The sequence below is a fragment of the Haliotis rufescens genome, unplaced genomic scaffold, assembly GCF_023055435.1.
Source record: "Haliotis rufescens isolate VD_foot unplaced genomic scaffold, xgHalRufe1.0.p SCAF_3, whole genome shotgun sequence".
NCBI classification, from domain to species: Eukaryota; Metazoa; Mollusca; class Gastropoda; order Lepetellida; family Haliotidae; genus Haliotis; species Haliotis rufescens.
This window is the reverse complement of record NW_025964001.1, coordinates 15,517,747-15,539,922: the sequence shown is the minus strand read 5'-3', so window position 1 is coordinate 15,539,922 and position 22,176 is coordinate 15,517,747. Positions and strand designations below refer to the sequence as shown.

At 40.9% G+C, this 22,176-nt stretch overlaps 2 protein-coding genes across 5 annotated transcripts in view; both read right to left on the bottom strand.

Annotated features, from left to right (window-relative positions):
* Window positions 1–262: 262 nt before the first annotated feature.
* Window positions 263–13,386, bottom strand: LOC124134875 (serine/threonine-protein phosphatase 2A regulatory subunit B'' subunit gamma-like). The gene is made up of 12 exons (XM_046499950.2): window positions 13,208–13,386; window positions 11,727–11,839; window positions 11,203–11,252; window positions 9,171–9,225; window positions 8,825–8,937; window positions 8,356–8,524; window positions 7,872–7,916; window positions 7,433–7,576; window positions 6,482–6,618; window positions 5,594–5,807; window positions 4,751–4,878; window positions 263–4,102 (listed from the first exon to the last, which is right to left on the bottom strand). The coding sequence occupies exons 1-12, from the start codon at window positions 13,284–13,286 to the stop codon at window positions 4,003–4,005; spliced, it is 1,347 nt and encodes a 448-aa protein (XP_046355906.1). The 5' UTR covers window positions 13,287–13,386; the 3' UTR covers window positions 263–4,002.
* Window positions 13,387–17,736: 4,350 nt separating this feature from the next.
* The window catches only part of LOC124134868 (cytoplasmic dynein 1 heavy chain 1-like), a 97,165-nt gene continuing 92,725 nt past the window's right edge, over window positions 17,737–22,176 (bottom strand). For all 4 annotated transcript variants that reach the window (XM_048403802.1, XM_048403804.1, XM_048403803.1 and 1 more), the window contains 4 exons: window positions 21,974–22,084; window positions 21,634–21,688; window positions 20,038–20,134; window positions 17,737–18,630 (listed from right to left, as the gene is read on the bottom strand). In XM_048403802.1, coding sequence (XP_048259759.1) covers window positions 18,459–18,630; window positions 20,038–20,134; window positions 21,634–21,688; window positions 21,974–22,084 — 435 coding nt within the window. In that variant the 3' untranslated portion in view covers window positions 17,737–18,458. The remainder of the gene's footprint in view (window positions 18,631–20,037; window positions 20,135–21,633; window positions 21,689–21,973; window positions 22,085–22,176) is intronic.

Here is a 22,176-nt window from a genome sequence, read left to right as displayed (position 1 = left end):
ATATCAAGCGTAACTCGTTTACTTAAGGTCCAAAACAGTACCTGTGTTACCATGATGTTTTTGTCAGTAAATTTCAACTACAACTCACCAATATCTTCTTTATTTGTTGTCAAATGTTTGTTCTATCCGACGACATTGGTATCGCCCAGCTCGTTTTGTCAGTTATCCCATGCCATGATTTTTGCCATTTGTCATGGTTTAATCTTTGTGTATATTTCATTTGTGTAAATAAACAAATATACAAATAAACAGAACTATAGTATTAGCTTTCAAATCTTTATTGTGATACCAGTAAACATTGCATAAATGAGACATAGCATACATGGTGGCTGCTGAAGCTCACTGTACACACACTGTAGCAGTGAGACCCTCACACAGTACACCCCACCCACCCTTTGATGATCTATCCCCTAGCAGACTCCCCATCCCTAGAATCTATCTGAAGTTGATGTTTGCTGCAACAGCATCCCCAACAGCACATAAGCCTCCTAAGTCTGATGCTGTAAACCCCTTGCTGTAAATGACAATAATATCCAACCCCTTGTATAACAACAATATAACCCCCTACTCCATCCCATAATACCAACACAAACTGGACAGCAAAACTGCACATATTTCATCTACACACATTCACACACTGTATCACATATAACACTTTGGAACAATGCAAATCAGCCTTTCTCAGCAGCTGCAATGGTATTGGTGTCCTAGCAGGGAGGGGTAATATCAAATGTACATGCACCTATATGCAAGACCAAAGAGACAAAACAGATCATGCATCAACAAAGTGTCAATGTGTAAATTTGAGATCACCCCTCAATGTAAATAATGATTATCGTTCGGTCAACCATCAAGCAAAACATATAATCACAAGCATGTTACTATATTAACATGGTCCCTATTACATAACAAATTCAACCATGATCAAAATTTGGTGTTGTTAATGCCAAATGATATGGTCCGGCAGGACATTTTGGACTCACCTGAACACTAATACTGGCAGTGGTAGTTCCATGACATCATCCTAACTACATAACTTCTCTAACATTCAGTTCTAATCCCATCTAATCCCTTCTAATTACTGTACAATGTTTCTATAACTAACATAACTAACACCTTACATTCAGATTGGCAACTCACCACAAAACTAAAAATGTGTCCTACAAATTTGCAAACAGTGGTCACATAGCAGGGTGCCGTTGTACAAAGCAATCTTAGCGCAAAGGTAATAGTAACTCCCATATCTTAACATAGACATACGACGGCGCAGTGCTAAGGTTGTTTTGTACAATGGCACCCAGGACATTTGATTTGGTGTTACTTCATGGTTATATACTACTCAAAAAATGTTAAGAACCAACTAACTCTTATATTACTATAGTAAATCTGTTATGCCATGACAAATTTCCTCTAGTAATATGAAGTAACAGGTGGTCCTTCACCGTCATGAGTAAAATATTTGCAAGTTAAAAACAACAACTATTGCTGAATAAAGGCCGACTGTGGCTGTTGATATCACAAACCATGTAGTTGTTGCACATTCAAGGACTGTCACTACATGCCCACACAGAGATACAGAAGTGGACATGCAAGCATGGCTACCTTCATGAGTTTGCAAGGCTGGTAATATATGTATAGGAAATTCAATGCTTTTTACGTAAAGTGTAAATAACCCTACCTGACATGCTCACGAGCTGGGCAGTGTGTGTCTACCACTGCTACACAGTGATAATCATATACAGTAAAACCTTGTTAACTCAAACCCTTATCATTTGTTGGTATGGGTATGGTGCTTAGACACCATGTTCCTGGCAAAATCTTTAGATTATTTCACCAAGTCAAATTTGGATGAGTCAATATAGTTGATTCCTTCCCTGCATCAAAATACATAGCAACTTATTGACATCAAACTGAAGCATCCATTCTTAAAACAGGTTGGAATATCTCACGCCCAGTGTACATGGTGCAGTCTGCGCTTAACTATTACGAGTCTACTTAACTCAAATTGGCTTTCGGCATGATTTTCAATAGACTTTTGTGTCATCAAATTGGAGAATTATAAATTGAAGTTGCAGGGCCAAAGAGACTGTTACAAGACTTGGGCTTTGGACTAGTGGCTAAAGTCACAGACCTATGGAGTTGATTGCAGGGTAACTAGTCAAGACAGGTACATGAAGTTGATATAGTGGTTTCTGATCAACTGATTGAAGCTGAGTTGACGACAAGTGACAGAGGACCTAGGTCATCAGCGATGACACTTCCATGTGTGAAATATCCACACACTTCTCGTCTTAAAACTAACGACCGAGTTGACAAGGTTTTCACCAAAACATAATCCTGAAGTCTTCTGGGAATTATACATGTTAAATGCAATGCAAGTAAGAAGATTTTGGCATGACAATGTGGGTAACAGTAGTAACAGTATGGTGTAATGACCAACAGTCTCAGCTAAGCATCAATGTGTTTGTGGACATGACATTGTTATTGCTGAATTTTCTCAATCTCATCTTGCAAACTCTATCTCTATTCATGGTTAATACAGTAATGTTCATGAACATGGTGAAAGAAAATGAACAAGCTTTAATTTCTAACAATTTCCCAGTAATTTAACACATAGTGAGTGAATGAGTTGAACAGCATTTCAGTTACTGGTATAGCCTGATGATACTTGAAAGCCCTAAGTGATACAGGTCTTAGACGTTTACAACTTTTTTGCAACCCATGAGCACGGGTATGGTGTTGGCAATCCTGGAAACATAATCAGGCCGAACCAGAAATTCGAACCCTCGATCATCGGTTTCTGTCACACCTAAGGGATGCAACTCTGCACAACGAATTGCAGCAAACAAGGACAAATGGGCCACCCGTTCCCCCAATTTAACATACATGTATAAAAATATCTAATAAGGGCATTGCATCCACTGAAATAAAAAGAATATTTGTTTCATACAACTATAGCAATGGCTTCTGTTTATGTTAAAGCAAAAAAAATAAATCACCTACCACTGCGATAATGATACTTATTCACAAAATTGAAAGACGTTCAAGCACAGCTGACAAATAATTAATCAGTCACCATTGTTTAATAGTGGAACAGGAATAACTTTAATGTGAACACAGAAAATGCAAAATCTCAAGCGTGATAAAATGCTGGTTAGTTATTAACTCCAGGATATCCCTGAAACCTTGTTAAACTTCTCCAACCACTATTACAGTACACATGACTACACATGCACGAGGAATGTAACATCACCCATTGCAAGCATAACAACACATGTGAGCAATCTCCTTGTTCCCTACAATGTAAACATGACACTAGACCCCATACAGCAATACAGAAACAGGAATAGACAAGGTAAATGGGCAGCATTTCACCTGACCTTTAGCCATGTTACAGCTATACACGATGTAAATTACAATTACTGGGCTTCGCTCATTATGCCCTCGAAGGGCTTCACACACCATACTCATACAGGGAATCGAACCCAAGACTGTAAGTGAACACAACTACTGCACTACTCAACATATACATTTAGAATGATCTATAATTGGTGTGCTAGGATATGAATGTTGAGCATGTTGAGTGGGTCCCAGTTAATTAAGACAAAAGACAGTGGTGATTCTTATCCCAGGGGAAGCAGTAGCAACATAAGATTATTGTAGCTGGCACGAGTAATGAGCAATGTGTGTGAATGAAGACCATGTTCCCAGATTGTGGTCACTGGAATGAAGGCAATTGCATTGTTGACACATGAGGACAGTTACTGCTGGCAGTGATGGACACCAGGCGGGAATGATGCGAGTCTCGGTCCATTCCGTGTACGGATCAACTGTCACCATCTTCTTCGGCAAAGTTTTACAAATGTGTTTTGAGGCTCCACAAATCACATACACAAACACTTTCGTCTCATGTGAGGCGACCTGAATGGCCTGAGCTGACAAACATCGTTGACACTGTTTGTCCTGGTGATAAACTCCCAATCCTCCTATACTGGCCTATAGTCAGTCCTCCGTCATCTCAGGCATCAGGTACTCTCTGTTCTCATATGTCCAGAAATCATTCAGGTCTATGAGAATACTTACAACTGTGTCCCCTTTGCCACTGGTAAAATAAAACATGTGGACAATTTGCAATTACTTAATGACTTACATCATTCATGCTGAACTGATACTACAAAGACATGATAAATATGTTCAAATATGGGCGGTGCCTGTAAATAATCCAGTGTGGTCCAGACAATCCATGGACGGATATTACGAGAAATGATGCATGCCTTCGGGGTCACTGAGTCACCAATGATGCGAGTCTCGGTTCATTCAGTGTGCTGATCAACTGGTCTGACAACCCGATCCATTTAGTTGACTCTTACTATCAGCACAGATTGCTAGCGAACTCGGTATTACTACAGAGTAAAAGCATGTATCGAAATCACTTGTGCAACAAAGTTGAGATCAATACTACACCTAGCATGCTTTTTGAGTAATGTAACTGTAAAATTGCAGTGCACCAATTAGATGTCCCTTCATCATGTTCATTTACATTCCATCAAGAAGCAGTGGACTTCGTATTTCAAAATGCACAACACTGAATAATCAAAACAAAAATAGAATAGAAAAAAAGCTACATTTGTCAATATACATGATATGCCATTGATGTCATTTGAGAAGATTACATTCACTGTTTTTTATTCCATTAATTTTATTGCTGTTAAAAAAGATTACTTGAACAAAAAACAGCAGATGTGCCTACCAGTTGATGAGATCTTGTAGAGACAAGGCCAGGGGGTTGGCTGGTTTGACCATGTCGAACACCTCATCCTTCACGTCCTGGAAAGACACAGGTTCCTGGCCATGTAGTTTCATTTGCTCCTGGATCGCCTGAAACACACACACATGCACTGCAAATGAGTATTGATAGGTGTTGGAGAGGATACATTCACACATGGAGAGTGAGTGAGAGTGAATTGAGTTTAATGCCGCTTTGTACAGTATTTCAGTTATATCACGGCGTGCCAACTTAATGTGTGAGGAAAGCTCAAAGTGTGAGGTCTGAGATGTTAACCACTTTGGTGAAACCCAGGAGTAAGGGTATGGTGCTGACAAACCTAGCAACATAATTGGGGTGAAGCGGAATTTAAACCAACAATCACAGGTTTCTGCAGTACCAAAGGGATGCAACTCTGCACAGCTAATTGCGGCACCTCAGACAACTGGGCTGTGCCCTCCACACTATAGGGAGGTACTGGACATGCATGCATTGTAGAGAGGTACTGGGGGTCACTGTCACATACCATGGTCATATGTTTTAAAGTCATGTGTGTCCGGGTTTGAAAGGTTTCATTAGACACCCATGATTCCCCACATCCCCAAAATAGGGATGCACTCTGATGAAATGTGTTGTATCAATCAAACCATACAAAATTAATTACATGAATTCAAAAAAGGATTGACCAACTAGTGGTTTGAATGTTACATGTTCTGGCATGGAACCCTAAGGGATCAAAGGATGAAGAACATTGGTTACAGCTCTTGATTAGCCTATCAAGCCCTTCAACATCCTACACAAGGTAAGGTGATATGAATCAAGACCTACCCTGAAGAAATAGTTGAGAGAGAAGACATTAAGATTGCTCCTATGTTGCACATCAAGAATCCGGAAGAGGTAACGTAGAGCTTGAGGTTCTCGTCTGTTCTCCATGGCCAGCACAAAGTCCAGATATGTCTTGTAGTCCATCTCTCCCTCGTATGTCAAACACTCCTGGAACACCCGGTCGAGGAACACGTCCGTCAGGGTCCCTGTACCGTACCTAGATATAACAAAATCAGACAGGGTTTATAGGTCTTGTATACTGCTGCTATATTATATAGGTCTTATATAATGCTCCCCTGGAAGTTACGAGTCGAGTGACTATATTGAGGCTATATTTACCAGCATGTTACCAGCACAAACTGAAAGAAAAAATACATGAAGATGTAGTGTTTAATACACTACTGACCAAGTTCACTGCTAAATAGCAACTAGTGCTGACGATTATTACCTGGATGGTAACCATGTGATCAAAACTCAATGTTTATTGCAAGCAAAAGGGATATTTCTTCAAAAGTTCACTTTGCAATTTTTGTCACTACTGTTAGTAATATTCCTTATTGCGGAATGGTTGTTTTCACTTTGTAAGAATTAGCACACATGCTGCTATCTTCGTTAATTAATTATCACAATGTTCATCACTATTTCAAGTGGCGAGGACACTAGATACATAATCCACACATAAAAACACAAGAAACACCAAGCATTAATACATCTCTATCATGTAGGTACATGCTTGGGGAATAGAGATTATATTGTAATTCTTTAACCACTGTTTTAATATTGAAAGTATCCGCGATACTTTCAATATTGGCACAATGGTTAAAGGATTGCAGCACTGAAAAGACAAAATCAAGTGAGAGTATGACTAGAATACATTTGCTGCCGACTCACCTCGCTAGTTCCTCCTTGCTGAGCATCCCGTTCCTGTCCTTGTCCAGGTTAAGATACTGTCCATAGACTCGCAGTGCTGAGGGCGCAGAGAACCAGTTGGACTCCTGCATGTCTTTGGACAAGTCCTCATCTCGCAACTGTCAGAACAGGAACAACTACAACTCATATCTGTCACTGTACTACAGCAAACATCACAGATTAAGAGGTGAGGCGAAATGGGATTTAACGATGCATCAAACATTATTGCACTTACATAGCGGCGTGCATGTGCACATGTGTGACTGCTTGTACTAGTCCGGACTGAAGCCAATTTATAAATTATAGTGCTTATAGTATACTGACTCCAAGCCGACCAGTCCTTGTTTTAGCCCCTTCAAGCCAAGCGCCCGACAAGGTAACAGCAAGTACCATCTTTTAACATATTTTGGTATGACACGGCCGGGGATCAAACCCCAGATCTTCTGCTCTCCGTGTGGTTGCTCTACCACTAGACCATGGAGACGGGCTCACAGATTAACAAATAATTTCAATGCATTATCTAAGTTTCAATCAAGACTTCAGTTAACACCAAAACATAAAATGCCACGACACTGTAGCTCACCTAAATAAGTAATCAAAAGCTGAACATGTCTTACATGTTAGCAAAGACAGCAACAACCAAAATATCATGTCAGCAAATGTTTACAGCATACTGATAATTTAATGAAAATCCTAATGACATGATCAAAATAAATCATTGATAGGAACAAGCATGTGAAGTTTGAGTTGAATTGGTGTGGTGGTTTCTGAAGGGAAGATTTACAATTGATGATGCATGATCTTTTTTGCCTTTTCCAATATGGCTGCTGTATGCCTTGAACAAGCTTGAGCCATGATAAGCACATCAAACTGTAATATATTGGGGGAATAAACAAATCAACAGTATAATCAATAATATCTTCCTATGCTTACCTCCAACAGATCATCTAAGAAACTGCAAGCTAGTATATCTTGTATTTTGATTTTGCCAGTTCGCAGAGGGTCCAGGAAAAAGAAGAATTTTCTCACAGCTGTACAGACATAGAATGAGTAGAAAGACTTCTCCAGGCCATTCAGCTGAAAGAGATCAGAGACCATCGTGAATACAATACCATGACATGTCATACAGCAAACAACTTATTCCAAGGCAAGTCATGGAAGAAAACCAAACAAATTAACACATACACACCAGGACAAGTGAGTTTGTGCTAATTTGACCAATAGGCCATAAATATCATAGCAGCCATCAACAACATACTAAACACATTTTATTAATTTAAGGAGGAATCAGATGACCTAACACAGGCTCCCTTCCGCTTCTCTCAGCACAACAGATCAATACAAGTAATCTTGTAAGAATTATCTCCCTTACCTGTGGCAGTGTTGGTATCAGTTCCAAGATATAGTTTTCTAAATCCTGAAAAAAACAACCACATCTTATAAGTAAAAGCATGGTATGAATTTTATTATTAATTCCCTGTACCAGTACAGGCAGAAAGATATCTTCACAATAATGGAACCTGTATACAGGGGTTTCATTTGTTTGTTTGTTGTGTAACGCCGCACTCAGCAATATTCCAACTATATGACGGCGGGCTGTAAATGATTGAATCTGGACCAGACACTCCAGTGATCGACATCATGAGCATCAATTCACACAATTGGGATCGATGACATGCATCAACCAAGTGAGCTAGCCTGACAAACTGATCCCGTTAGTCACCTCTTACGACAAACATAGTTGCCTTTTACGGCAAGCATAGGTTCCTGAAGACCTATTCTCTTTAAACCCGGATCTTCATGGGCATTCAGGGGTTCCAGTAAGTACATCCAGTGTCAGAATGTGGTGAACATACCGACTCCTTCAGATATCCCTGGCCAGCCACATCGTAGAGTGAGAGTCCTATCCGAGTCTGGTGGAGCCACACCTTCCTCATCACATAGTTGAAGAACTGCATGATGGAGATCCGCCCGAATGGATCAGACTGGAGCAGCTTGCTGAATACAGTTGCATGAAAAAATGGTCTGAAACAGAAAAAATATAACTCATTACACAGCTATGAAGCTGGTATTTTGCTGGAGACGCAAAGTAAAAGGGCATTACAACGATTTTGACAGATAGTCTTTTTCATAATCATTAGTTCAGACAACACCTGAGATTTGTATTCAGAAACAAACTGACATCGACCTAAAAATGTAAAATGTATCTATATCAAGAATATGATCGCCTGAAGATATGGGATGCTCAGTCTAATAATCACTATAGAAATGAAACCAACTGTTTCCCATATCTTGTCCATGCTCCAAGTATTGATGTAGTCTTACTTGCACTTTAGTCCTGCCTCCTTCCCGACTAGTAGGAAGTCCTCATAGCTGATCATCTGTTCCTCGCCCAGCAGTGGTGGGGTGTGGTGCTTGTCCAGGAGGAACCACAGTTTCTGTACACAACAACATAGGTACTTCATTCATAATTCATATTCATAGCAAACCCAAACAATGTTCTGGATAAAAACATTTGTGTTTGTATGTTCTGGTTGGCTTTCAAAATCAGGGTCAGTCTTTACCATGTTAAAGCTATTTTGGTGAGCTATCTGCTAATGTTCAGTGATGGGGAAATACTGAGGACAACGGCATACAGAAACCCATGAGAATTGTGACTGTTAATACGAACCTGTAGCTCATCATTGTCCAGTAACTCCCTGCTTCTCCGTTGTAGAAACACAGCCCTAAAAAGTAAATATGTTGTTCATTGATATTAAAAGTGTGGAATTAAGTAATGTTTGTTCCTTGAATACCCCTGGGACATCCATTTTCATATGTTCCACCTCTATTCCTTTGGACACCCATGTCTATATGTTCCATCCATATCCCTGGGACAACCATGTCTTCATGTTCCACCCCTACCCCAAGGACACCCATGTCTGAATTTTCTACCCCTACCCCAAGGACACCCATGTCTACATGTTCCACCCCTACCCCAAGGACACCCATGTCTATATGTTGTACCAATACCACCATCACACCCATGTCTATATATTTCACCCCTACCCCCATGTCTGTATATTTCACACCTACCCCCAGGACACCCATGTCTGTATATTTCACCCCTCCCCCCAGGACACCCATGTCTGTATATTTCACCCCTACCCCCAGGACACCCATGTCTGTATATTCACACCTACCCCAAGGACACTCATGTCTATATATTTCACCCCTAACCCTGCGACACCCATGTCTGTATGTTGCACACCTACCCACAGGACACCCATGTCTATATATTTCACCCCTACCCCAAGGACACCCATGTCTATATATTTCACCCCTACCCCCAGGACACCCATGTCTATATGTTGTACCAATACCACCATCACACCCATGTCTGTATGTTGTACACCTACCCCCAGGACACCCATGTCTGTATATTTCACCCCTACCCCCATGACACCCATGTCTGTATATTTCACCCCTACCCCCATGGCACCCATGTCTATATATTTCACCCCTAACCCCAGGACACCAATGTCTATATATTTCACCCCTACCCCCATGTCTGTATATTTCACCCCTAACCCCAGGACACCCATGTCTATATGTTGTACCAATACCACCATCACACCCATGTCTGTATGTTGTACACCTACCCCCAGGACACCCATCTCTGTATGTTCCACCCCTACCCCTGGGACACCTATGTCTGTATGTTCCACCCCTAACCCCAGGCCACCCATGTCTATATATTTCACCCCTACTCCCAGGACACCCACGTCTATAGATTTCACCCCTACCCCAAGGACACCCATATCTGTATGTTCCACCCCTACCCCTGTGACACCCATGTCTATATGTTCCACCCCTACCCCCAGGACACCCATGTCTGTATGTTCCACCCCTACTCCCAGGACACCCATGTCTGTATGTTCCATCCCTACCTCTCGGACACCCATGTCTATATGTTCCACCCCTACCACCAGGACACCCATGTCTGTATGTTCCACCCCTACTCCCAGGACACCCATGTCTATATGTTCCACCCTTACCCCCAGGACACCCATGTCGGTATGTTCCACCCCTACCCCTGTGACACCCATGTCTATATGTTCCGACCCTACTCCCAGGACGCCCATGTCTGTATGTTCCATCCCTACCCCCAGGACGCCCATGTCTGTATGTTGTACCCATACCTCAAAACACCCATATCAATATGTTCCACCCATATCCCCAGGACACCCATGTCTACATGTTCCACCCCTACCCCCAGGACACCCATGTCTACATGTTCTACCCAAGTCTACATGTTACACCCCTACCCCCAGGACACACATGTCTACATGTTCCATCACTACCCCGAAGACACCAATGTCTGAATGTTCCATCCATATCCACAGGACACCAATGTTGATAATATGTTCCACCCCTACCCACGGGACACCCATGTCTATATATTCCACCTCTACCCCGAAGACACCCATGTCTACATGTTCCACCCCTACCCCTGGGACACCCATGTCTACATGTTCCACCCATACCCCCTGGACACCAAAGTTGATAATATGTTCCACCCCTACCCACGGGACACCCATGTCTATATATTCCACACCTACCCATGGGACACCCATGTCTACATGTTCCACCCCTACCCCCATGACAACCTATTTGTTCTATATCTAAGGATATTTAACACAATTGCTATTGCTGCAGTTTACCTTGATTCTTCTCTTAGTTTCAACAACAGGGGCTCATCTTCAGAGGGCAACTGAAAAGGAAGATGAAGTGTTAATGTTTACCATCATAATACTATTAACAGTCACGATCAAGTTTATAAGCATACATATTTAATACATGTCACATGACTGTCACAGCATCATATTCGCTTCATGTTCACTATGCCTTACCTTAGAGCTGTTTTCAAAACCCTTTATCATAATTTACAATTTGTTTCCTTAAATTAACTATTTGTGGGTGTCAACATGGTCAACCTTGGTACCATTTTGTTTTCGGGTCTCATCTGAAATACCTTTCCAGACGTTGAACAACGTTATTCAATGGCAGGCTAGAAAGTTTTCTTGCAATCTACAGCAATCTACAGATGGCCTGCAACGTATTTTTACTTAGGCAAACATTGGGAAAAAAATATGGGAACTTTCCTTCTAACAAACTTCTGCATCATGTGTATTATAGAAAATACTGTAACATGGGAAAGATATCATGAACCGTATTAATACTTTACCTTAACATACAGGCTTGGGACATTTTTGTAATTTTCACCAAGTCCCTTCCATTCTTTGTACAGTTTGGTGAACTCTTCTACTTCTTCATTGTTATCTTTAGGAATGGTTCGAACTACAACAAAAAGGCATCAATTTTACTTTCATGACTTTCAACTAATACTTATTTCTTGACATTCCTAATTATCTATAAATATGAAGGATATTCAAGAAATGAGTTCATCTTTCAGGAGTCTGTTATGAGAGCAATATTATTACACAAAAAGACAAACATAGTTTTTTCAATTTAAAACATATCAGTATTTGCTTTTTTCTAACGTCCATGTTGGTGATGATCTGATGATGGAAACAGAATCTTATTATTATTTTTACTGAAAACATTCAAGTCATTATCATATTCATAAAAATGAACAATGTTAACATTGTTGTATTCATTTGTGAGTGAATAATGTTAAACAATATCAGATTCACAAGCCTTAGCATGGGCGGATATAGCTTTTTTGAAAACCGGGGGGTGCACAATTAAGATCTATTTATTGTCTTTGGTGGTAATTTATACAGAAATAAAGATTTTTTTCGAAATAAAAAGGGGGGGTGCGCACCCCCCTCTGTATCCGCACATGCTTAGAGTGCTGGGAACCAACTGTAACCTGTGTCTTCATGGGGTGTTGTAGTCATGTTTTTGGCAATTATCATTACTGGGGCATAACAAATTTCAAGAAACAATTGAATACAGAATGGAGATTTGTTTATTTTATGAGTGGTAATCCAAAGGACATGGAAACAGCTCAAAGAAACAAGTCAAATATCCTTGTATTATGGGTTTTCTGACACTTAAAAAGTTCAGTTTTCTTACAAATCATATGAATAACTGTATTACATGTCACTCTATTATAAAAGACCATCTTAAAAACAAGCCATCTTCCTGGTATTTACAATGTCTGTGACGCAACACCCCTCGTGATAATGTGAGTAATCAAAATAACCATGGGTGTCAAAAAACATATCATGTACGAAAATATATGATTTGATGATAAATAAATCTCTTCTTGACTGTTTGGTTACAATAGTTAAACTTAGGGGTAGAATTATTGATAACTGAAGCCATGTGCCTCATCTGCTGCACACAGCTCCCTGAGGCAACTCAGATCATCAACAATCTCTTTTCTGGTTCTTCCTCGATAATAGGTATATATAAACTTTTGCTGCATTTTTTTAATGAATATCAAGAAATAAAAGTAGAAAAACGTCATTAATATTTGATTTCATAAGCTGCAATTCGCATTTGTTAACACAGGGACGTTAAACTTAAATTTAACGAAATGGATACGCTATGAAATACTGCTATTGTTACACTTTCATTTGAGGCAAATATTAGTGTTAATTCACTTTCAAATAAAAACAACACCCTTCGTGACAGATACAACGATAGCATGCCTGCACATATATGCATGATATTTAGGTTGAAATCAAAGCACCGTACCACGTTTAGCACTTAAGAATTTTCGCAGTGTGTTGGACCAGTCCATGTCATGCATTTTATGAAACTTAGTCAGTGTCATTACTGACACATGGAGCTGTACTCGTATTTTTTTTCACCATCCGGTGTCAATGTTTTGAGTCAATCCTCCATCTTTGAAATTTTCTGATCCCGCTCGAACACGATTGGTCAAAAGAGTAAGAAGGACACCTAGCGGCAACTCCTGACAGCAAAGGTAGATAAGCTCAGTTGGAGTACAAATTTACGTGTCATGACTTGATGAGACAATGGCACGCAAAACAAAATAAAGAATCTCTCCAGTGTCGTGTTTTAAAAAATCGATGTTCAGACTCTTTATCATACATATCTACACCTGTTCTATCTATATTAAACACATAGTATATAGCATAAAAAATAAAACGCGTGGCAAAATGTGCACCTATATATTATCAATATATAAAGTAGCCACAATTTATAGATAACCAATTCTTTATTTACTGAAATAAACATGTTTCGGTATAGATCCTATTACCGTTGTCAAGCATTGAAGCTGTTAGCCATAAACTGTGTCTACTTTGTCATCCGCCAACTTCTAAGAAATGCCTATATCAATATATATTAGTCGTGAAATAAAACATGTAAACATGTCTGTGGATTGTAAACGTACCAACTTTACACATTTTCATGTAACAAGTATAGCCTGTTAGCCCGAAACTCTACTTTTACAAGAGAACTTGAATCTGTCCAAAAAGATATACCCTTTTGTCAATAAACAATGTGAAAAAGTTATTTTCCGACGAATGTCTAACACTGACAAATATTAGAGTTTGTGACCCTGATAAATATAAGACCGTTTACCTTGGTTACGCATTGATGAGAAACGAAATGAGAAGTGAAAAGATGTACTAAGATGAAGTGCAGAACTGCACATAATTCAAACATTTAAAAAAATGTCCTACAGCCGTGTTTCCGTGGCAGCGTTCTGAGTTAAATGAACCAATGAACATGGTAGCAAGCTGAGGTATACGCATATATACTGATATTCAAGGTTATTATTTCTCTGAAATATCACTGACATCCCGTGAGTCCCGTGGGACGGAATTGGATCCCATGCAGTAACCTGTGATTGTCGTAGGAAGGGACTGAAATGTATGGGGTGATCATGCTAGGTGACTTGGTTGATTGCTCGTCATCCTAACCCGACGACAGGGGGCGTTGTTCTTAACATGAACCACTAGCTTGTGTGGACTGGACTATTATTTAGAGACCGCCGTGATATTAATTACATACTGCTGACTAGCATAAAATAACCAATTCAAATAACCAGTCATTTATTAATGCAGGGTCAGCACTTGTCGAGCTACATCACGACGACACATAAGTAAACTTGATTGGGACTGGCAAACGAGTTGTTGACAGTAGGAGCAGGGAGCAACACCGTCTGGACGCGATTACACACAATTCACCAGGTCACACATTGTAACTAGTACCAAGGACCCAATCATTATAAATTACTTGTAGGACCCCCTGAAGAAAGAGGCGACTAACGGGGTCGGAGGCTCGCTGACTTAGTTGATGCATGTCATCGTGTCCCAATTGCGTAGATCGATGCTCATGTACATATATATATGCTCTCTGCCTCATAGCATTCATTCACCTGCAATAGAGTAAGCATATACTCGGAAACGTTGTGTTCCTCATAATAAAGAAGTTGACATCCATAAATTCTCTTCCGGATGTTCATGATGTCAATCACTGGAATTTCTGGTCCAGACTCGATTATTTACAGACCGCCGTCTGAAGAGCTTGAATATTGCTGAGTGCGGCGTTAAACAACAAAGAAACAATCTTAACATAATTTTACACTAAATGAGTTAATCGGGACCATGCTGCCCTGGAACTACAAATGTTTTCTTGTTCACGCGTACATGTATTACTCCGAGGTGGGCGGGTATTTATTTGTACTATTTTATTGCAAAGAGAGTGATGAAACTCCACGGTCACTCAAAGGTTCAGGGGCGGTGGGGTGTGGTTAAAGCGAAGTGTGTGGTTGCGTGGCGGTGGGGTGTTGTTAAAGCGTTCGCTCGTCACGCCGAAGACCCTGGTTCGATTCCCGACATGAGTGCAATATGAAGCCCATTTCGTGGGACCCCCGTCGTGATATTGGTGGAATATTGCTAAAAGCGGCGCAAAATTCCCTCTCAATCTCTTTCACTGTTTGACAAGGCGGATCATTACGCGCAATTCTTCAAGATTACATAGCGAAGGATGTCGTTATAACGAATACAATTCTTGTCAAATAACGTGTATATTCCACATCTTTAATACTCAATCTGCCAATTTAAGTTAACTACAATTAACCAGCAAAGTTCTATAACGGAACCTGAACAACTAATTAAAGTTGAGATTAATTGTAAACTGTTTAAAATTTGTAGTTTTAATGATAAATCCCGATACAGCCAGGCAGAAATACGCTTCAGTGTTAAGTTAGGGCTTAATATTGATTTCGTGATATTTGATACTGCTGTGTGATAACTGCACATGGCAACAGGGACCCCCTTGGTCTTCGTTTCTATGCTGTCTACAAACACGCCTGTCTACCCATAGCAACGTACCAGGAAGAGAACACTGTTTGTATGCCTTAAATTATGACCTGGTTGTCAGATTTCATTTTGTATCCAGTATGATCCTCGTATCTTAGTATACAACGTGCATATGTAATACGTGCATCATGTCAATCATGACAACCTCCTGTATAGGATCTCTGCTTAAAGTACAGGTCGATGTAACCACCATACCAGTCGTAGATGCTTCTTCCACAAGCTGTGTATACCATGTGTGGGGCTTCCAGGTTAGCATCGATCAGGTGCAATACTTGCACAATACGCTAGATGTAGTTCCCCATCAAGCTATGCTTGTAAGAGGCGACTAAATGGATCGGTTGGCAAGTCTGGGCGAACTGGTTGACTGCGTATGGGGCGTTTCTTAAAATAGCACTGACACTGGTTTATTCAGACTCGACTATTTACAGGCAACTCCATATAGATTGAATCTTGCGGCTTTCAAGAACCCTAAAACAAAAAAAATACATATATTTTAAATTTGAAAGAAAGATTTTGGCGCTATTCTACAAAGAGTATTGTAGAATCATTGGTGATACTATAATAAACCGCTTTGACTTTAGTACCAGTTATGATGGCTCATATTTACAGCTGCACCATCTTGAACCGAAAATGTCTACTGAGAATGTAATCTAGCTTCGCCGAAGTGGCACACGGTTGAAAGGTTCTCAGGTTCCATGCCGACAGATCGTTTCGTGAGAGGTGGGTGGTTATGTTGTGCGTGACAACGTCAGCAGGGGGTGACATAAGTAAACGCACTTGCCCATCCTGAATTAAGGAGCCGGGGTTAGGACTACCCGTGGTTGTCAAACGATCCACGCCCTGGGCACGATGACACAGGTCATATAGCTAGTTATATACCGTGTCCTCATAAGTCGGCTTTTTCGTCAATCACAAGACAGTGGGAACATAATCTGCTCCAGTAGTCCTATGGCGTCCCTTTATTGTTTCAGCAATATGAAATATGATGCATATTAGTTGGAAATACAGTACTAAGGAAATACAGCGATTGTTCAACATGCAGAACACAGGTGTGCTGCCTCCGCGCTGCTTTGCATCTCACTTGGCGGCAGTGCAGGATTACAATTTACCCGCTGATGCACGTTGAGTTAAGATTTTACAAGTGCTTCAAACAAATGCTGACTTCTCTCTCGGGCAAGCCAGGGAGGGAGGTATTTGCAGGCAATGTAGATGCAGGACCGGCTAATACCCCAAATATCAAGTACCGAGAGAACAAGATGTTGGTTTGTTGTTTAACGCCGCATTCAGCAATCTTCCATATGACGGCGGTCTGTAAACAATCGAGTCTGGTCGATCCAGTGATTGATATCATGAGCATCGATCCACGCAATTCGGATCAATGACATGCATCAACCACGTCAGCGAGCCTGACCACCCCATACTGTTAGTCGCCTCTTATGACAAGCCTAGTCGCCATTTACAGCAAGCATGGGTTGCTGAGGACCAAAACTACCACGGATCTTCACTAGTCCGAGACAACAAGAAGCCCTAAACAGTAGTTATATCTCTATTGAAAGACTCAACTGCTACCATAGTTGGATCCAGAGGGGGGGGGGGGGGGGGTCCACCCCCACCCACTATAAAACCAAATGTAGTATGTTGTTGATAGTAAAACTGACGGAGAGAGGATTTTGATATTTTGGACCCATCCCTTTTGAAAATGCTGGATCCGCCCTTGGCTACTGTCCTCAGTGTCCCAACAGGTTCAGGTGAAGTCTCCACAAAAGACAACAGTGTTCAAGTTTAAGTATTGATCTATGCAGGGACCATACACTGATATATATTGGTACATGGCCTCTGATCTGTGCCATTCCGATTGCAATAAAACAGTAGACACTATCCAGGTACAAGCAATTCCTAAAAATATCCAAGAAACAACAAAACAATAACTTCAAGTTGATATTTATTAAGCAATTTTCAACAAACTGGGAGATGTGTCTCAAACACCTGCATAATATTAAGACATGTTGCATGAAAGCACATGAAGTATGAAAACCTCTTTATTTCAACATATTTCTTATGCTCTAAATCTGAATTGCAAGATCAAATTCTGTATAAGATTTCTTCACATAACTGAGCACTACTTTTAATCAAATTTTATTACAACATGGCAAAATAGTTACAATTTATTTCTGTTATATGTATTTCATTTGAAACAAAACATAAGCATTCATGACTTCTGAAAATTATTCACTTGTATTTCAAAACAAGAACATCTAATAACAGTCTTGTAAGGTATCAAGTCACTGAAATTATGACAAAGAACCAAATGTTTGAAAACACCAAGAGTTATAATAATACACTCATTTGTATAGCGCAGTATACACACTTCTGTGTCTGTGTGCGCATTTGTTGCTGATAATAATAATAATAATAATAATAATAAAATAATAGGAAGGACAGTGGAGATGAGTTAAAAAATGAGTTGTTGAAAAGTAGAGCTTTCATTTTCTTATTTTCTTCTTGACACTATTCATGACAAACATTGTTGACAGGCAGGATTTTGCAGGTTCCCAGAAGCAAACACCAAGAAAACATGTATGAAAAGAAAATGTCAGGGTAAATATCTCCCTAGTAACCATCCTGGTTGAGGAGAGTTTGTTGTGAGACATCTAGCTGATGTCTGAACAGGTGATAGCGACTCCTCTCTCGTAGAAGCTGTGGCCAGCTGCAGTCAGTGGCGTTGTTGGATCAAAGTCCAGTGTAAACAGCAGATGCCCCCTGGTGGCATTCAGGTACACTGGCAGAGTTACCTTCCCTTTGGATGGCTCCTTGCCTTCAAGTCTGGAAATAACATGAGCAGGTTAACATTTCACAGCCCTCACAAACGTCTCAATCAAGATCAAAGTCTATGTTGTAATTTCAGATTATCAAAAAAACCATCAAGTGTCTTTCTTATTGAACAAGTATTTGTCACAGAGTGACGAAATATCCCCCGCCATATACACCATAGTACCAAATATGAAGACAATCCAGCGATTAGTTCTTGAGATATTGTGGCAACACCGTTTTCCAACTCCAAAAACAGATTTGCCTGCTGTGACCTTGAAAATGGGGTCAAGGTCACCAATTCTGACAGGTGTATGCGGTGTCTGTATATACACTATAGTTCCAAATATGAAGACAATCCAGCAATTAGTTCTTGAGATATCGCGGCAACACCGTTTTCTAACTCCAAAAGCAGATTTGCCTGCTGTGACCTTGAAAATGGGGTCAAGGTCACCAAAACCGACTGGTGTCTGTATATACACCATAGTTCCAAATATGAAGACAATCGAGAGGTTTAGTTCTTGAGATATCGCGGCAACACCGTTTTCCAACTCTAAAAGCAGATTTGCCTGCTGTGACCTTGAAAATGGGATCAAGGTCACCAAAACCGACTGGTGTCTGCGGAGTCTGTATATACACCATAGTTCCAAATATGAAGACAATCCAGTGTTTAGTTCTTGAGATATCGCGGCAACAAACAGGTGGGACGGACGTACGGACGGTCGTGAATACTATATCCCCCGCTTCGCGCTTTCGCGCGGCGGGGGATAATAATTATACTCATTACAGTATTCCAGTTACATCACAGCATGTCAGCTGAATCCTGAAGTGATGCAGGTGTTAGACATTTACACTTAGAGGAAAGTCACAAACACGAGTATGGTGCTGACAAACCTAGAAACAATCTGGGCAAACCAGGATTCGAACCAAATATCATAGATTTCTGGCGTGCCCAAGGGACGCAACTCTGCACAGCGAATCACGGCGCCTTAAGGGGCATTCACACGGTACAACTAGTTGTATGCAATTAGTTGTATACAACTCCGCATTGACACGGGGGGCGAGTGGTATACAACTCGGGTCTTGTGAGATCTCTGACAGAAAGCTTGTGATACAACTCTGCACAGCCAATTGTGGCGACTTACACGACTGAACCATCAGTGTCCCTATGTAACTATTTAACTAGTGCACAGATAAAATGATCGTAATGTCAGGTCAGATACATATCTATGCAGTTACAGTGACTCCCCATATCTTGAGGTAGAAGGGATTGAACAAAGACTCATATTTAGTAATATTTGTGTAAGGAAGCATTGACAAGTAAAATTACGTTGGATCATATTTCTACAAGAGGATTAAGCTGATGGCACCAAAATATAACATATGACTGAAGTCTGCATGATACTGAAGTGAGGAGCGTACCTGATCCAGCGCAGGAGAGTGAGAGGCAGCTCTGTAGAGATGGTGGATGACAGCTCCAACTTGTTGTCCTTGCACACCGCTCCCTGCAGCTTGAGGCCTGCAGCAAACATCCCATTGTTACCATCACACTACTACCTGGACCTGACCAGTATGTGTTGGTCTTTCACAAGTAATTCTGATGACAGTGAGTGAGCAAGTGCGTCCACATAGAAGAACATGTCAGTTGTATCACGTCTAGACAGCTCAGTGAGGGAGGTGAGGTGGGGTGAAATTGGGTTTAACGTCGCGTCCAAGATTATTGCACTTATATAGCGACATGCATGTACGTATGTGTTTGTGTGGTTGCTTGTACAAGTCCGGACTGATGCCGATTTATAGTGCTAGCTCACTGAGATACCATGCCGCATTTTAACATGAATACCCCACTCAGACACAGAATACTGACTCCGAGCCGACCAGTCCTTGTTTTAGCCTCTTAATGCCGAGTGCCAGACAGGGTAACAAGAAGTACCATCTTTTAACGTCTTTTGGTATGACGCGGCCGGGGATCGAACCCCGGACCTTCCGCTCTCCGGTCGGACGCTCTACCACTAGACTAGGAGGCGGTCTTCAGTGAGGGAGGAAAACCTAACAGGATGTAGATGTTTACCACATTGGAGCAGCCCGTCAGCAATCGTGTGGTACTGACAAACCAAGGATCATAATCAGGGCATATATGGGATTTGAACCCATGATCCTGGCACTACGAAGGGTGCAACGCTGCACACTTCGTTGTTTCATGTCACACTCAGCAATATTCAAGCTATATGACAGCGGTCTGTAAATATTTGACTTTGGACCAGACAGTGACATCATGAGCATCAGTCCACACAAATGTGATACTTTGACATGCATTATCCAAGTCACCCACTCCCATTAATCGCATATGGCAATTATGGGTTGTTGATGACCCAGATCGTCATTCATCATACTGTACACTGTTATGGCAATTATGGGTTGTTGATGACCCAGATCGTCATTCGTCATACTGTACACTGTTATGGCAATTATGGGTTGTTGATGACCCAGATCATCATTCGTCATACTGTACACTGTTATGGCAATTATGGGTTGTTGATGACCCAGATCATCATTCGTCATACTGTACACTGTTATGGCAATTATGGGTTGTTGATGACCCAGATCGTCATTCGTCATACTGTACACTGTTATGGCAATTATGGGTTGTTGATGACCCAGATCGTCATTCGTCATACTGTACACTGTTATGGCAATTATGGGTTGTTGATGACCCAGATCGTCATTCGTCATACTGTACACTGTTATGGCAATTATGGGTTGTTGATGACCCAGATCGTCATTCGTCATACTGAACACTGTTATGGCAATTATGGGTTGTTGATGACCCAGATCGTCATTCGTCATACTGTACAGTTAATCGTGGCTACTAGGACCACTGGTCCACCTGTAACCAATGCCGATTTCATGACCATAAACAGTCCTGAATGGTTATAACAATGTTTTAGTGTTCATCAGATCAATAAGGAAGACTTGCTGCTGGTGAGAATGTTCTGTTGTAAATGCATCAGCTCCTACCTATTGCTCCGAAGCTGCACGCATCAAGAGCTCCAGCTTTGCCGGTTACGTTCACCTGAAAGGTAAAAGTGAGAATGTGGGAACCAAGACTAATTACTACAGGTGTGCCATACTACCGGTATACTACAATTTGAAATACAAAACACATACAATACATTTGGAAAATACTGGTACATTTTGTTTTTCAAAATCATCTTGGCAAAGCTTACATAAAAGACAAGTCGAATTCAAATTCAAATTAGCAACCGTGTCCAGTGATAGAAAAAGTGGAATTTTTATATTGTTTAGAAGTCATATTCCAAGCATTTTGGAATCTGTACACAGTGTGAAAAGTACTTACATCAAGGTAGAGTTCTTCCAAAGACCATCCATTAGCCTGGGCCACGTACTGCCGTGTAGCCGTGATGTATGCCTCTGGGATGAAGAGTCCACCCAACCAGACATTCAAGTTCTGTAACACACCAAGCAGAACAGTGTGAGAATGTAAGGAAGTGGAATGGTCTAATGTCACTTTGCTTAACGCAACTCTGTACAGTAAGATCA

Coding starts and splice junctions, on each gene's coding strand:
- LOC124134875 (XM_046499950.2), bottom strand. CDS start 13,286: ATGACACTGACTAAGTTTCATAAAATGCATGACATGGACTGGTCCAAC. Junction 7,577..7,871: donor TGATACCAACACTGCCACAG/GTAAGGGAGATA, acceptor GATCTCTTTCAG/CTGAATGGCCTGGAGAAGTC. Junction 4,103..4,750: donor CTACAAGATCTCATCAACTG/GTAGGCACATCT, acceptor TTATTTTACCAG/TGGCAAAGGGGACACAGTTG.